Raw genomic sequence first — 17,523 nt, 5'->3', positions numbered from 1 at the left:
CACAGCCTGTGCTGTGAGGTAGTGATATGCTCATTTTTGTATTCCTAATGCCCAGTACTTAGCTGGCAAAAACCTGACACCTGAGAGAGGCTGAACTGAATTAAGTCTTATTGTCTGACATTCTTGGATTCAAGTATTGATTTCCATATTAACTGAATTTATTTATAACTTGGATGTACTCTGCAGGTTGTGCCATGATGCATTCACAGAGAACATGGCAGGGGAAACCCAGTTACTAGAGAGGAGAAGACTCTACCATTGTGCTGCGTACAACTGTGCCATTTCTGTAATATGCTGTGTCTTCAATGAATTGAAATTTTACCAAGGTTTTCTGTTTACTGAAAAACCCGAAAAGGTAGCCCTCCCTAGAGATGGCTGTCATTGTAGGATCTTAAAAGTTATATCAACATAAGTTATAATTTGTACCTTTCTTATAATATTAAGTATAGAGGTTATTTTGGTTCTATATAGATATATTTTAAATGTGAAGTGTTTCTCTATGATTTATTTTTAAATTTATTTGAGAGGCAGATAAATATACATATATATGTGTATGTGTTTGTGTGTGTGTGGATAGAGGGAGGGGGAGAGAGACAGAAAAAGAGAGAGAGAGAGGGAGAGAATGGACACACCAGGGCCTCCAATTGCTGCAAACGAACTCCTGCAGCATGTGCTACCTTGTGGCATCTGGCTTACTTGGGTCCTGTGGAATTGAAAATGGGGTCCATTGGCTTTGCAGTCAAGCACCTTAATAACTAATCCATCTGTCTAGGCCTGTTTATTTATTTTTTTGTGTTTGTTTTGTTTTTGAGACAGGGTCTCATATAGTCCAGGCTGGTCTCAAACTCTGTATAGCCAAGGATAATCTTAAACTTCTGCCTGTATCTCCTGAGTGTGGGGATTGTAGGCATGTACCACCAACCCTCCTAGTTTTATGTAGTATTGGGAACTGAATCCAGGGTTTTGTGCATTGTAGGCAAGCTACATCGCCAGCCCTGAATGAGGAGAATTAGCTTTGTAGTGTAATGTGATTAATAATAAGGCTTACCACCCTTTTCATATTATATTATATATATTTTTTTTCTATTTATAGAACTTATTTATTTTTGAAAATCTGATAGACCTGAAGCGTTGTTATACATTTCCTGTTGAAGTTGAGGTAAGTGAAAATTTCAGCTTTGTTTCTAAGTTAAAAAAAATTATATTGGGTGTAGTGGCACATACCTTTAATTCCAGCACTCAGGAAGCAGAGGTAGGAGGGTTGTTGTGATTTTGAGGCCACCCTGAGATTACATAGTGATTTCCAGGTTAGCTTGGGCAAGACCCTACCTAAAAAAAAAACAAAACAAAAAATAAATAAGTAAATTATTAAGTGCTTATAGAACAAAATTATGTTGAATGGGTTAAGTATTTCCTGCCAAGTACAAAAATGCATAGTTTCATGTTCTTTGTGTAAAAGTAACCGCTATCCAATCTAGCAGTAGTCATTTAAAGTATAATTTCAATCAACTACAGTGAAATTCATCAGAACTTGATTTTTTTTATACAAAGGAAAAGGAGGGTTTTTTTTTGTTTTTTGTTTTGTTTGTTTGTTTGTTTGTTTTCCTACAAGTTTTCTGTGTAAATTCCTCCAGTCAGAGAAATTGAGATTCCTACGACTGTATGTGGCCTTGCTGTGGCTACCTGACAGGGGTAATGGCATAGTCATGGGAACAAATGGAAGAATTGCTTGAGCACATGGCACAAAATTTGGTTTTAGCCAGGCTTCTATTAGACCCTTGAGTCAGCCGTAGGTGGAAAGTGGTTGTTGCTGCTTTCATATCCAACTTGAAATGGGAAGGTGGACAGAGCATCCCACTGTATGCTCCCCACACAGTTTTCTTTTTTATTTTTTCTTCCACACAGTTGTTGATCTTAGTTGTTGCTCTTAGACAGTAACCATGTCTTAGTGCTAAATCACTGCAAGTAAATTGTTTTGTCTTTCATATACATGTGTCATTTTGAAACTAGACTTTTTTTAAGTCATATGTTGAAAGAAGTAAAAAAAATGAAAAGAATAACACTAGTTTATATTAGCATCTAGATCCTTATTACGTTATTTTTGTGCCTTACAAAGCACTGAAAGATGCTATGCTATATCATGGCCAATAGTTGAGAAAACTAAGACTCAGAAGTCAAGTGAAACTGTTGGTAGTCCAGGCCCATGTGTGTGAAAGCGTAGCTTGTTGAATTCTACCAGAACTAAGGACTTCTTTTACCTCCTATGGGATTCTGTAGGGAAAATTTTCTCTTAGGAACGCTAACAATAATATACTCATGTGTGAATAGATTGTAATGCTTTAAAAATTGATAAAACTTAAAAATTAGTAATTTGGGATTCTTTGCTAGATTTATTACTAAAACCGAATAAGCAATGACTGTAATCTAAAACATTTTTAATGATGTATTTGTTTCACTTAATAGGTTCCTATGGAAAGAAAGAAAAAGTACATTGAAATTAGGGAAGAAGCCAGAATGGCAGCAAATGCAGATTCAGGTAGTTTGTTTTCAGGATGCTTGGAAAGTCCCCCACCCAGGGTTACTCTAGTCCAGGCTGACCTGAACTCATTCTGTAGCCCAGGCAGGCCTCAACCTCATGGTGATCCTTCTACCTCAGCCTTCTGAATACTGGGCATGCACTACCACTGCTGGCTTAAGTTTCTAATAGTTGATATTTGTAGTGAAAATAAATAGTTTAAACAGTCCAAAACATTAAAATTTTTTATTTTTAAGTGGCAACTGAAATTATATTTTGGAAGATATGTAATTAGTTAAACTTAACTGCATAAATGTTTTTGGAGAAATAAATGAGAGAATAATATCTTGGTATTTCTTTGTTTTGTTTGGGTTATCTTCATGTATTATTTAGTTATATTCAGAGGCCCTATCCTGACACCCCTCTTCTGTAAACTTCCCACAGCTCCCATCTCCTTCAGACCAGAGCTTCTCTAGGCCTCTGATTGCTATCTCCATCCCCTCCCCCCACACACTGCTCTGTGGACTCCTCTTCTACTCCAGTACTACAGCTCCTGCTTATGACTTATGGGTGCTAGGCTTGCTTAGACTAAGAGACTTTTTTTCCTGTTGCTCTTTCTAAAAATCTCAGCCCCAGAGAACAAAATGACTCATGACGTTTTGCTTGATGCCAATTTGTGAAGGAGGCCATCTCTGACCTTTTTGTTTAACCTTCCATTTGGTGTGTGTGTGTGTGTGTGTGTGTGTGTGTGTGTGTGTGTGTGTGTGTTTGTGTGTACACATGCACGTGCACGTGCCTTTGCTTGTTTTTCTTTCTCTTTTTAAAGTGACCTATTTATTGAATTGGTTAATAGACACACTGAACTCTGTTTGATTTATTTTGTTTTGTTTTTTGAAGTAGGATCTTGCTTTAGCCCAGGCTGACCTGGAGTCACTGTGTAGTATCAGGGTGGACTCAAACACATGGTGATTCTCCCACCTCTGCCTTCCAAGTACTGGGATTAAAGGCATGCACCACCAGGCCTGGCTCTTAATTTTCTTTGTAGCTTTTGTCATAATTCTTTTTTAAAACTTTACTTATTTTTATTTATTAGAGAGAGAGTGAGAGAGAATGGGCATACCAGGGCCTCTAGCCTCGGCCAACAAACTCCAGACACATGCACCACGATGAACTTCTGGCTTACAAGGGCTCTGAGAAGTTAAACCTGGGTCCTTAGGCTTCACAGGCAAGTGGCTTAACTCCTAAGCCATCCCTTTAGCCTTTGTCACAATTCTTGATTTCAGAATAAAATTTGGACCTATTTGTAAGACCCTTAGATATTTTAATTTAGCTATTATTCAGGACTGTTTCCTTCTACATTTGTGTTAGATTTAATAAGCAAAATGTACAATCAAATATTTACTTTAATTAATTTATTTTTATTAACAACTTCAATGATTGTAAACAATATCCCATGGTAATGCCCTCCCCCCCCCACTTTCCCCTTTGAAACTCCACTCTCTATCATATCCACTCCCTCTTTAAATCAGTCTCTTTTATTTTATATGTCATCAATTTTTCCTCCTATTATGATGGTCTTGTGTAGGTACTGTCAGGCACTTTGGGGTCGTGGATAGCCAGGCCATTTTATGTCTGAAGGAGCACATTTTAAGGAGTCTTATCCTTCCTTTGGCTTTTACATTTTTTCCGCCACCTCTTCCACAGTGGACCCTGATCCTTGGAAGGTGTGATAGAGATATTGCAGTGCTGAGCACTCCTCTGTCACTTCTTCCCAACACCATTATGCCTTCTGAGTTATCCCAAAGTCACTGCCTTCTGAAAAGAGAAGGTTCTCTACCAAAAGTGAGAGTAGCATTAATATATTAGTATGAACATTAAGAGAAGTGCTTACTATACATTTAGCCAGACAGCAGCAGATGTTACACCCCTAGGGCTCATGACTACCCCTGTTTTAGGTTTTCAGTATCAGGGATGTATTCCCTTCCACGGAGCAGGACTCCAGTCTAGTTAGAGGGCAGTTGGTTTCTACCATGGCAGACGTGTCACTATTGCACCCATTGGCTCATTTGGCTTTGCTGGCCAAATACAAGGCTTGCAGTGTCCACTGTTGTGTATCTTCACTGGTGATTTCTCTCTCTCCCATTGAAATGCATGCAGAATGGCTTCTTCCAGCTTTCGGTCAGGCAGTCTACATGGAGGAGGTTATCAGCTCAGTTCCATCAGGATTTCTCAGTGTCCTTACAGGCCAAGTATGTGGAGTCTTCAGCAAAAGGGTCTTACCATTTATTCCTGGTGGGAAACCAAGGGATTTGGTAATGACCTATAATTTGTTGGGGGCATCAGGGGCCTTCCTGGCCAACAACTCATTAGAAGGTATCCAATCCCTGGCACTGAAAATTTTCTAGTAACAATCTATGGCTCCTATGTGTCTAAGAATGTGAATGAGCGGCAATAAACATGGTTGAGCAACTACCTCTAAGGTAATGAGATGAATCCTTAGGATATATGCCTAGGAGAGTATAGCTGGGTCTTATGGTAGATCTATTTTTAGCTGTCTTAGGAACCTCCACACTGATTTCGACAATGGCTGGACCAGAATACATTCCCACCAACAGTATAGAAGGGTTCCTCTTTTTCCACATCCTCACCAGATTTATGGTCATTTGTTTTCATGATGGTGGCCAGTCTAACAGGAGTGAGATGGAATCTCAGTGTAGTTTTAATCTCTATTTCCCTGATGACTGGTGATGTAGAACATGTTTTTAGATGTTTATATGCCATGTGTATTTCTTGAGAACTCTCTATTAAGTTCCATAGCCTATTTTTGAATTGGGTTGATTTCTTATTATTTAATTTTTTTAGAATTTTTTTTAACTTTATTCTTATTTATTTACTTGAGAGAGAGAAAGAGGCAGAGTGAGAGAGAGAGAGAGAGAGAATGGGCACACCAGGGCCTCCAGGCACTGCAAACAAACTCCAGACACATGCACCCCTTTGTGCATCTGGCTTACGTGGGTCCTGGGAAATGGAACCATGGTCCTTTGGATTTGCAGGCAAATGCCTTCACTGCTGAGCTATCTCTCCAGCCCCTTATTATTTAAATTTTTGAGTTCTTTGTATATCCTAGATTCAGATATATAGCTGGCAAAGATTTTCTCCCATTCTGTATGTTGCCTTTTTGCTTTATTCACAGTGTTCTTTGCCATATAAAACCTTTGTAATTTCATGAAGTTCCAGCGGTTAATCTGTGGTTTTATTGTCTGAGCAATTGGGGTTATAGTCAAAGTCTTTGCCAAGACCAATATGTTGAAGACTTTCCCCTGCTTTTTCCTCTACCAGTTTCAGAGTTTCAGGTCTGATATTAGGGTCTTTAATCCATTTGGATTTAATTCTTGTGCATGGAGAGAGAGAAGACTCTATTTTCATCCTTCTACAGATACATATCCAATTTTCCCAGCACAATTTGCTAAAGAGGCTGTCTTTTCTTCAATGAGTTTTTTTGGCATTTTTATTGAATATCAGGTGGCTATAGCTACCCAGACTTACATGTGGGTCTTCTACTCTGTTTCTATGATCTACATGTCTGTCTTTTGTGCCAGTACCATGCTGTTTTTGTTACTGTGGCTTTGTAGTATAGGTTAAAATCAGGTATGGTGATGCCACTAGCCTTATTTTTGTTGCTCAAAATTGTTTCAGATATTTGAGATTTTTTGTGCTTCCAAATGAATTTTTGTAATGTTTTTTCTATTTCCATGAAGACTGCCATTGCAATTTTTATGGGAATTGCATTAAATGTGTAGATTACTTTTGGTAAGATTGCCATTTTCACAATATTGATTCTTCTGATACAAGAACAAGGTATGTCTCTCAATTTCCTAGTGTCTTCTGCAATTTCTCCATTCAGTGTTTTAAAGTTTTCATTGTAGATATCCTTTACTTCCTTGGTTAGGTTTATTCCAAGGTACTTTATTTTTTTGATGCAATTGTGAATGGGAGTGATTCTCTGATTTCCATGCTTTGTGTATTTGTTGTTAGCATATACGAAGGCTAGTAATTTCTGTGTGTTTATTTTGTAACCTGCTACATGTCTATAGGCGTTATCAGCTCTAACAGTTTGCTGGTAGAGTCTTTAGGGTCATTTATGTATAGAATCATGTCATCTGCAAATAATGACAACTTGATCTCTTCTGTTCCAATTTGTATCCCTTTTATGTATGTCACTTGCCTTATTGCTGTGGCTAAGACTTCCATTATTATATTAAATAAAAGTGGGGACAGTGGACACCCTTGTCTTGTTCCTGATTTTAGTGGAAAAGCTTTCAGATTTTCCCCATTTAGTAATATGTTAGCTGTTGGCTTGTCATAAATAGCCTGTATTATATTGAGATATGTTCCTTGTATTCCCAGTCTCTGTAGGACTTTTATCATGAAGGGATGTTGGATTTTGTCAAATGTTTTTTGAGTCTAATGAGATGATCATCTGATTTTTGTCCATCAGTCCATTTGTATAATGTATTACATTTACCAATTTGCCTATGTTGAACCATCTCTGCATCTCTGGGATAAAGCCTACTTGGTCAGGGTGAATGATCTTTCTGATATATTCTTATGTTCTGTTTGCCAATATTTTGTTGAGAATTTTTGCATCTATGTTCACAAGGTAGATTGGTCTCTAATTTTTTTGTTGTTGTTGTTGTATTTTAGCCTGGTTTTGTTATCAGGGTGATGCTGGCTTCATGGAAAGAGTTTGGTAGGATTTCTTCTTTTTCTATTTTATGGAAAAGTTTAAGAAGCATTGGTTTTAGGTCTTCCCTGAAGATCTGGTTAAATTCACCAGTAAACCCATCTGGACTTGGACATTTTTTTAGGTGGGAGACTTTTAAAACATTTTTTTGGTTTATTTTTATTTATTTATTTGAGAGTGACAGAGAAAGAGGCAGAGAGAGAGAGAGAGAGAGAGAGAGAGAGAGAGAGAGAGAGAGAGAGAGAGAGAGAAAAAGAGAGAGAATGGGTACACCAGCGCCTCCAGCCACTGCAGACAAATTCCAGATGCATGAGCCCCCTTGTGCAACTGGCTAACATGGATCCTGGGGAATTGAGCCTCGAACCAGGGTCCTTAGGCTTCACAGGCAAGCGCTGAACCGCTAAGCTATCTCTCCAGCCCTAGGTGGGAGAATTTTGATAACTACTTGTATCTCCATACATGTTGTAGGTCTATTTAAATTGTTAATCTCATCTTGATTAAATTTAGGTAGATCATATAAATCAAGGAAATAATCCATTTCTTTCAGATTTTCAAACATACTGGAGTGTATGTTGTTATAGTAGGTCCCTGTAGTTTATTGAATTTCTCTTGCATCTCTTGTGATGCTGCCTTTTCATCTCTAATTTTATTAGTTTGTGTCTCTTTCTTTTGGTCAGATTTGCTAAGGGTTTATCAATCTTGTTTATCCTTTCAAAGAACCAACTCTTTCTTTCATTGATTCTTTGTATTTTTTTTTGTTTCAATTTCTTTAATTTCTGCCCTAATCTTTATTATTTCTTCCTGTCCAGTGATTTTCGGTTTGCCTTGTTCTTCTTTTCTAAAGGCTTTGATGTGATGGATTATTAGGTTGTTTACTTGAGACCTCTCGTATTATATGCACTTAGAGCTTTCCCTCTTAGGACTACATTCATTATGTCCCAAAGGTTTTGGTATATTGTGTTCTCATTATCACTTGGCTCTATGAATTTTTTGATTTCTTTCTTGATTTCTTCATTGACCCATTCATAATTTAGTGGTATATTGTTTAGGCTCTATGGTTTTTTGTTTTTTTTTTTTTTTTTAATTTTTATTAACATTTTCCATGATTATAAAATATATCCCATGGTAATTCCCTCCCTCCCCACCCCCACACTTTCCCGTTTGAAATTCCATTCTCCATCATATTACCTCCCCATTACAATCATTGTAATTACATATATACAATATCAACCTATTAAGTATCCTCCTCCCTTCCTTTCTCCACCCTTTATGTCTCCTTTTCAACTTACTGGCCTCTGCTACTAAGTATTTTCATTCTCACACAGAAGCCCAGTCATCTGTAGCTAGGATCCCCATATGAGAGAGAACATGTGGCGCTTGGCTTTCTGGTAGGCTCTATGGTTTTGTGTATGCTCTATAACTTCTTTTGCCTTTGATTTGTAGTTTGATCCCACTGTGATCTGATAAAATGCAAGGAATTATTTCAGTTTTCCTGTATTTGTTAAGATTTGCTTTGTGTTCTAATATATGGCCTTTTTAAGAGAATGTTCCATGTGTTGCTGAAAAGAATGTATATTCTGCAGAAATTGGATGAAATGTCCTGTACATATGTTAGGTCCATTTGTTCTATGACCTCATGTAATCCAGATGCCTCTCTGTTTATTTTTTGCTGGGTTGACCTGTCAATTGATGAGAGTGAGGTGTTGAAGTCACCCACTACAACTGTGTTTGGTGTTACCTGTGACCTTAGTTCTAATAGCATTTGTTTGATGATGCTGGGAGCCCCCATGTTAGGTGCATATATGTTTTGGATTGTAATGTCCTCCTGTTGGAGTGTGCCTTTAATCAATATAAAGTGATCTTCCTTATCTTTCCTAATGTTGAACTGCTTATTTTCTAAGCCCATTTGCTTTAAACATTATTTTCAACTTTTCATCCTAAGATAGTGTCCATTCTTTGTAGAAAGGTGAATTTCTTGAAGGCAACAAATTTAAGGATCTCTCTTTAACCAGTCTGCAAACCTATGTATTTTGGTTGGGCCATTGAGGCCATTGATATTAAGAGATATTATTGAAAGGTATGTATTTATTTTTGCCCCTTTCTGTTTGTAGTTCTTTCAGGTTTACCTTTGCTTTCTTGTATTAACTCTTATTTGAATATGGTTTGTTCTTTCTAGGTTCCTTGTATATATGTGTGCTTTTCTTTCTCTTCAGTTTGGAGGATTCTTTCAAGGATTTTTTGTAGAATTTTTTTGTCTTGAAATATTCCTTTACCCTGCTTTTGTTGTGGAATGTCCTTATTTCTCTGTCTATTTGAATGGATAGCTTTGCAGGATAAAGTAACCTTGGTTGACAGTTGTTATCTTTCACAACTTGGAATCCATCACTGTAAGCCCTTTTGGCTTTTAACGTTTGTGTTGAGTACTATGCTGTGGCCCTGATGGGCTTGCCTTTGTTGGTAACTTGATTTTTCTCTCTTACTGCTCTCAATATTTTTTCTTTAATTTGTATATTTGGTAGTTTAATATAATATGACAAGGAGAGGTTTTTTTCCAGGTTTTATCTAGTTTGTGTTCTAAAAGATTCCTGTATCTGCATTGCCACCTCTTTCCCAACTTGGGAGAAGTTTTCTTCTGTGATTTTGTTGAAAATGCCAACTATGCCTTTGGAGTGAAATTCTTTTCCTTATACTGTACCCTGATTATAATTGATTTTTTCATAGTGTCCCAAATATCTTGAAATTCCCATTTATACTTTCCTGTTAGTTTGTCTTTCTCTTTGTTGGATTGTATTGGGTCTGCCACCTGGTCTTCTAGTTTAGCTATTCTGTTCTCTCCTTCATCATCCATTCTTCTGGTGAGATTTTATACAGTTTTTTTTTTTTTTTCTTTTTCACTGACTGTATTCTTTGTTGCTAGTAGTTCTGACTGATTTTTCTTTATTATTTCTATTTCCTTATTTATGTTTTGTATTGACTTCTTTATTTCATTAAATTGGTTTCCTGCATCTTGTTTGATTCCTTTGATTTCCTCTTTGACTTCTTTGAGCATATTTATAATCATTCTTTTGAAATTTTTCTCAGGCATTTCCTCTAACTCATTCTCACTAGAGGTCATTTCTGATGCATTAATACTTTTTGTTGGATTTATATTGTCTTGATTTTTGGTGTTTCTTGGTTATAATGTATATATATCTTTGCATCTTGGATTAATTTAATGCTTGGATTTTCTAGTTAGCTGCAGTATTAGATATATCAATTAATATCATGTTATATATCTTCAGGGTAGGAGGTTAAGTGCTAGGTGTGGCTCTCAAGACTCTCAGAGTATCTACAAAAGTGACCCTAGGTGTTGGGTTTGCCTGGTATGAGAGTATTCAAGTAGGCTGAGTGGAACAAAATACAGGCAGATTCGAAAATTTAAATAAACATTGTACACATTCAATGAAAAACAGCACAGAGTAATCATGCAAGAGTAGATATTATGACACCCAGATCCTCTAACAAAGTCACAGTCCCTTAGGGAGTATATTACCCCACACCCTCAATCCTATCAATCAGGAAGCTAAGGTTGCTGGTTTGTAGAGGCTTTTAAGTAAGCTTGTGATCAAGTGAGACCCTTCCCTAAGGAACGACAGAAGAGAAAACAAAGCCAGTATAAATCAGGAAGCAACAAATGACAAGCACAAAATATAGCTTATTTAAGAATGGCACATCTAAGCATCCATCAGATTTAACATGTAATTTATCCTGATATAGAAGGTGCAATTACCACTTCTGATTCAAGCCTATATACCAGGCTTATTTGGCTGGTACTGACCTGGTGTAATTCCAGCTACCTTTTGGGAGGATTTTGGTCTCAGTTATGCTGTGCTCCTGCCTGGGTTCCTCTTTGCTGCACTGTGGGTTTAAGTAGGCTGGCTGGGTTGTTGGATAGCTGCTCTGGTCACCGGTGCTGTTTGCTGTGAAATCCTTTCCCCAGATCTCTGGTGCTTGGTGGCGCTTGCACTGGTGGTGGGGGTGGAAGGCTGTGGATGGTGGCTAATGTTTTCCAGCTGGTCCTAGAGATCATCTTTCTCATGAGCTGCTCCTCAGTTCTTTCCTGCCATTTCTTCTTCACGTTTCTTTTTATTTATTTATTTATTTATTTATTTATTTATTTATTTGAGAGCAACAGACACAGAGAGAAAGACAGATAGAGGGAGAGAGAGAGAATGGGCGCGCCAGGGCTTCCAGCCTCTGCAAACGAACTCCAGACGTGTGCGCCCCCTTGTGCATCTGGCTAACGTGGGACCTGGGGAACCGAGCCTCGAACCGGGGTCCTTAGGCTTCGCAGGCAAGCGCTTAACCGCTAAGCCATCTCTCCAGCCCTTCTTCTTCACGTTTCTTGAGTTTGCACGGAGGCTGGTGTGAGTGGAGAACGCCCCCACCTCGCTTTTCTGCGGCCAAGGCCGAGCCTTGAAGCTGTCGCCCCATGAACCTGGTGCCACCACTGGTGGAGCCATGTCTGCCTGCCTATGTGGGCTCTAGATGCTCTGGATCTCTCCTAATTCCCTGCTGCAGTTGGTAATTTTTATATACCTCACTTTTTAGTAGAAGAGTGTATTTTGCTGTTTGTTTTTTTTTTTAATTTGACTTTTTCTCCCCCAAGCTTCTGTGGCATGGTTCCTATGGTGCCATCTTAACCGGAAGGTTCCAATCAAATATTTTTATTGATTTTTGAGAGATAATGAGAGACTGCAAATGAACTCCAGACACGTGTCACTTTGAGCATCTGTCTTTACTTGGGTACTAGAGAATTGAATCTGGATCCTTAGGCTTTGTATGCAAAACACTTCATAGCTGTTGCAGTCCGGTTCGCATTGCTGGTAGAAATCACCCAACAAAGAGCAGCTTCTAGGAAAAAAGAGATTTATTTTGGCTCACAGGCTCGAGGGGAAGCTACACGTTGGCAGGGGAAAACGATGGCATGAGCAGAGGGTGGACATCACCCCCTGGCCAACATAAGGTGGACCACAGCAACAGGAGAGTGTGCCAAACACTGGCATGGGGACTTGGCTGTAACACTCATAAACCCGCCCCCAATAATACACTCCCTCCAGAAGGCATTAATTCCCAAATATCCATCAGCTGGGAACCTAGCATTCAGAACACCTAAGTTTATGGGGGACACCTGAATCAAACCACCACAACAGCTGAGCCATCTCTCCAGCCTTCAAAAAAATTAAATTAAAAAATTTTTTGTTTATTGTGAAGAGAGACACACACACACACACACATACATACATACATACATACATACATACATACATACATACCATGGCCTCTTACTGCTGCAAATGAACTCCATACTTATGTAATACTTTGTATTTGGTTTCATGTCAGTATTGGAGACTTGAACCTGTGCTATCAGGCTTTTCAAGAAATCTTAACTTCTGAGCCTTTATCAGCCCCCCCCCCACATAATCAACAATTTATTTTAATATTTTTATTTATTTTTAAAGATTTTATTGTTATTTATTTATTTATTAGAGACCAGGGGAGGGGGAAGAGTAAAAATGGTCATGCTAGGGCCTCTAGCCACTGGAAGTGAACTCCAGACACATGTACCACCATATGCATCTGGTTTATGTGGGATCTAGAGAATTGATCCTGGGTCCTTAGGCTTGGCAGGCATGTGCCTTAAGTGCTGAGCCATCTCTCTAGCCCTATTTTTATTTGAGAGAGAGGCAGAGACAGAGCATGGACATGTCGTCTTGCCCCTGCAAATGAACTCTATATACATGTGCAACTTTGTGTATCTGGCTTAGCATGGGTACTGGGGAATCGAACTCTGGGCTATCAGATTTGTGCTATCATGCCAATCTCAGATCGTCACAATTTTAAATGAAAAGTAATTCTATTGAAAATTGCATTCATACCCTGAGTTTAAGGTCACCCTGAGACTACATAGTGAATTCCAGGTCAGCCTGGGCTAGAGCAATACCCTACCTTGAAAAATAAAACCAAACAAGAAAATGGTTGTGGTGGTGCCCACCTTTAATCCCAATACTCAGTAGGCAGAGGTATGAAGATCACTGAGAGTTCAAGGCTACCCTGAGACTATAGAATAAATTCCAGGTCAGCCTTGGCCAGAGTGAGACCCTACCTTGAAAAATCAAAATAAAAAAAAAAAAGATGAATGCAATCTAATATGATTTCATTGTCTGTGCAGTAGAGTGACTGATTGATAATGACAAAAGGGAGGGAAGGATTTTCCCCACGTTCATTCTGTATAGTGAGCTGAGAATCACAGGGTTGATGAATGCCTTAGTAAAAAAATGTTTTTTATTTAATTTTAGCTTGGAGAAATATTTCTGTTACTGGTTATGTGTTAATATATACATTTCCTTTCTGTTTGTTTTTCAGATAGCCCTCGTTATATGTCTTCTTTGTCATATTTGGCAGACAATACCCTAAGTGAAGAAATGAGTCAATTTGATTTTTCAACTGGAGTTCAGAGCTATTCATATAGCTCTCAAGATCTTAGATCTACTACTGGTCGTTTTCAGAGACGGGTGATCACATTTCACATACTAAAAGAGTATTATTTATAAAATAAAAAAAGAGGGTCACTGCTATACCTTTTCATTATTAGGGAAGCTATTTCTCTGTCAGTAGTTCTTAGAGAGTGGTGTTAATTTGAAGAATTTTAAGTAAACTCAGCAATCAGCAATCATATTTCATCAGCACAATAAGGAAGTCAGAAGACTAACAATCAAGGTGGAGAGATGCTCTGACCTGAGCCCAGGGTAGTGATTAGACACATGAGAGCCAAGGGGAGTATAAGCCTAAAATATAAGGGAAATTTGAGGACCTATTTGCTTTTTAATTATATGTTAAGAAAACATACCAAGTATATTTAGTATTACTATTCAATCATTCTTATTAAAGTGTCTGGTATAGGATATTTCTGCAGAAATGAGCATTTTATGTCCATTGACATCTAATATAATATCTTCATTACTTTTCTCTCTTCATAGGAACGCCAGGACCCCAAGATCCAAGATGATGTTTTGGAGTTAGAGATGGATGAGCTCAATCAACATGAGTGTATGGAAACTATGATAGCTCTGATTAAGCACATGAAGAGAAGCTTTATGACACCCAAAGGAGAAGAGGTGTTCTGTTTTCAAAATTTTTTTAATGTATTTTATTTATTAGAGAGAGGGGCAAGAAAGAGGCAGGTAAAGACAAAAAGGTAGAAGAACAGAGAGAGAATGTGTGGGCCAGGGCCTCAAGTAGCCACTGTAAATGAACTCTAGACATATCCCCCACCTTGTGCATCTGGCTTTTCGTGGGTACTAGGGGATCAAACCTGGGTCTTTTGGCTTTGCAGGCATGTACCTTGACTGCTAAGCCATCTCTCTTCAGCCCACCAAGAGATGTTCTTAATCTTACATTTTTTCTATTAATGTTACTCACTGTGTTATATTGGGAATTAAGTTTTCATATTGAAGACTAAAGCATATAACATGTCAAAGAAACATTATGGTCTTTGTCATGTCATGTTTTCTTGTAATAATAAAATATGAGTTCTTTTGTTTTACTTTTTAAAGTAATTTAATGTTTTACTTCAGGATTTAAGGCCAAAAGATCTACCTTCTTGGATGAAATTTCTTCACGACAAACTAGGAAATTTGTCAGTATCATTAAACATTCGTCTCTTCTTAGCCAAGCTTATTATTAATACAGAAGAGGTAAGTAATTTATTATATTTCTTAAACAGTTCTTTCTAGTTCTGAGCATTACTTTAAAAATACCACAATGAAGCTGGGCATGTTGGCTCATGCCTTTAATCCCAGCACTCGGGAGGCAGAGGCAGGAGGATTGCTGAGAGTTCGAGGCCACCCTGAGACTACATAGTTAATTCCAGGACAGCCTGGACTAGAGTGAGACCCTGCCTCAAAAAACTAAACAAAGCCGGGTGTGGTGGCGCACACCTTTAATCCCAGCACTCAGGAGGCAGAGGTAGGAGGATCGCCATGAGTTCAAGGCCACCCTGAGACTACAGAGTTAATTCCAGGTCAGCCTGGACCAGAGTGAAACCCTACCTCGAAAAACCAAAAAAAACAAAACAAAACAAAAAGCAACAACAAAAAATACCACAATGAACCTGGGTGTGGTGGTGCGTGCTAGCTCTTGGGAGGCAGAGGTAGGAGGATCACCATGAGTTCGAAACCACCTTGAGACTACATAGTGAGTTCCAAGTAGCGTGGGCTAGAATAAAACCCTACCTTGAAAAAACAAACAAACAACAACAACAAAAAAGCCACAATGAAGCCAGGCCTGGTGGCATACAACTTTAATTCCAGCACTTGGAGGAGGCAGAGGTAGGAGGATCACCGTGAGTTTAAGGCCACCCTGAGACTACATAGTGAATTCCTGGACTAGAGTGAAACCCTACATGAAAAAACAAAAAGGGTCAGCATGGCATTATTGGTTTCTCAATAAGTTAGCCAACCATATTTAGCTATATTATGTTCAGCTTTCTTTTATCAAACATATTAATCTTTACTTAAAGATTATTTAGATTTTATTTAGAGATTTAGATTCTATTTAGAGATTATTCAGAATGTGTGGAAATTTTTGTAAGGCTGCAAACTGTTGAGTGCTGTGAGGATGCTTTGGGCTCAGGGCCTCCTGTGTGCCCCCCCCCCCCCCACCACTACTAGCCTCAGGCATTATCTGGCATGGTGATTGTATTCATGTTGTCTTTCCTCACATGTCCTTTTCTGTGTCCAAAATTCTTCCTTTTTTTTTTTGTTTTTTTTTTGAGGTAGGGTCTCATTCTGGCCCACACTGACCTGGAATTCACTATGTAGTCTCAGGGTGGCTTCAAACTCACAGCGATCCTCCTACCTCTGCCTCCTGAATGCTGGGATGAAAGGCGTGAGCTACACGCCTGACTTCAAAATTCTCCTTTTTATAAGGATACCAATATGTTAGAATAGATCTCACCTGAATGGCCTCACTTTAGCTTATTTATTTGTATGTATGTAAATACATGGGCACATGTGCTGTAGAGTGTGTATGGAGATCAAAGGATAACTTCCAGGTGTCTCTTCTCTACCTTCTTTGAAACAGGGTCTCTTGCCACTGCAAGAGAACTGCCAGATTGCAAAGGAGTATTATATTAATGGCTCTACCTCCCATTCTGTTTTTAAAATTATTATTTAGAGAGAGGGAAAGAGAGAGAGAGAGAGAGAATGGGCATGCCAGGGCCTCTAGCCACTGTAGACAAACTCCAAACACATGTGCCACCATGTGCATCTGGCTTACGTGGGACCTGGAGAATTGAACCTTGGTCTTTAGGCTTCGCAGGCATGTGCCGTAACCCACTACCTCTCCAGCCCTCTAGTGTTCTTGTAGGGTAGATTTATGTGTGTGCTTGGGAATTGAACTGGGTCTGTCAAGCAAATTGGATACCCTTAAGCATCTCCCCAGATCCCAAATTTAATCATTTATTTGTTTATTTATTTATTTATTTTAGTTTTTCAAGGTAGGGTCTCACTCTAGCTCAGGGTGGCCTTGAACTCACAGCGATTCTCCTACCTCTGTCTCCTGAGTGCTGGAATTAAAGGTGTGTGCCACTATGCCCAGCTTATTTATTTATTTTCTTTTCATAATTTTTATTAACATTTTCCATGATTATAAAAAATATCCCATGTTATTTATTTATTTTTGAGGCGGGGTTTTAACTGTAGTCCAAGCTGCCCTGGAACATACTCTGTAGCCCAGGCTGGCCTTGAACTCATGGTGATCTTTCTACCTCAGCTTCATGAGTTCTGGAATTAAAGGTGTGCACCACCATGCCTGCCCCCAGCACCCAGATCCCATGTTTACTTTAAAAAAATTTTTTTGTTTATTTATTTGATAGAGAGATAGAAGCAGACAGAGAGAAAATAGGCACACCAGGGCCTTTAAATCACTGCACACTCCAGACACATGCTCCATCTTAGGCATTTGGCTTACATGGGTACTGGGGAATTGAACCTAGGTCCTTGCCTTCATAGGCAGGTGCCTTAACTGCTAAGCCATCTCTCCTGTCCCCCTTGTTAACTTTTTTTAAAAAATATTTTCTTCTTCTTTTTTCAGAGGTAGGGTCTCACTCTAGCCCAGGTTGCCCTGGAATTCACTATGTAGTCTCAGACTGGCCTTGAACTCATGGCATTCCTCCTATCTCAGCCTCCCTAGTGCTGGGATTAAAGGCATGTCCCACCATGCC

General features: G+C 38.7%; 1 protein-coding gene across 1 annotated transcript in view; it reads left to right on the top strand.

The window, feature by feature from the left end:
- The window catches only part of Prkdc (protein kinase, DNA-activated, catalytic subunit), a 263,909-nt gene that overhangs the window by 125,448 nt on the left and 120,938 nt on the right, over positions 1-17,523 (top strand). Inside the window, exons 42-47 of the mRNA XM_045144399.1 lie at positions 187-355; positions 1,094-1,159; positions 2,464-2,536; positions 13,665-13,813; positions 14,279-14,416; positions 14,876-14,995. Of these exons, the coding sequence (XP_045000334.1) occupies positions 187-355; positions 1,094-1,159; positions 2,464-2,536; positions 13,665-13,813; positions 14,279-14,416; positions 14,876-14,995 (715 nt within the window). The remainder of the gene's footprint in view (positions 1-186; positions 356-1,093; positions 1,160-2,463; positions 2,537-13,664; positions 13,814-14,278; positions 14,417-14,875; positions 14,996-17,523) is intronic.

The sequence above is a fragment of the Jaculus jaculus genome, chromosome 2 (genome assembly GCF_020740685.1).
Source record: "Jaculus jaculus isolate mJacJac1 chromosome 2, mJacJac1.mat.Y.cur, whole genome shotgun sequence".
NCBI classification, from domain to species: Eukaryota; Metazoa; Chordata; class Mammalia; order Rodentia; family Dipodidae; genus Jaculus; species Jaculus jaculus.
Note: the sequence above shows the minus strand (reverse complement) of the source record. Positions and strands in the feature narration are given on the sequence as shown.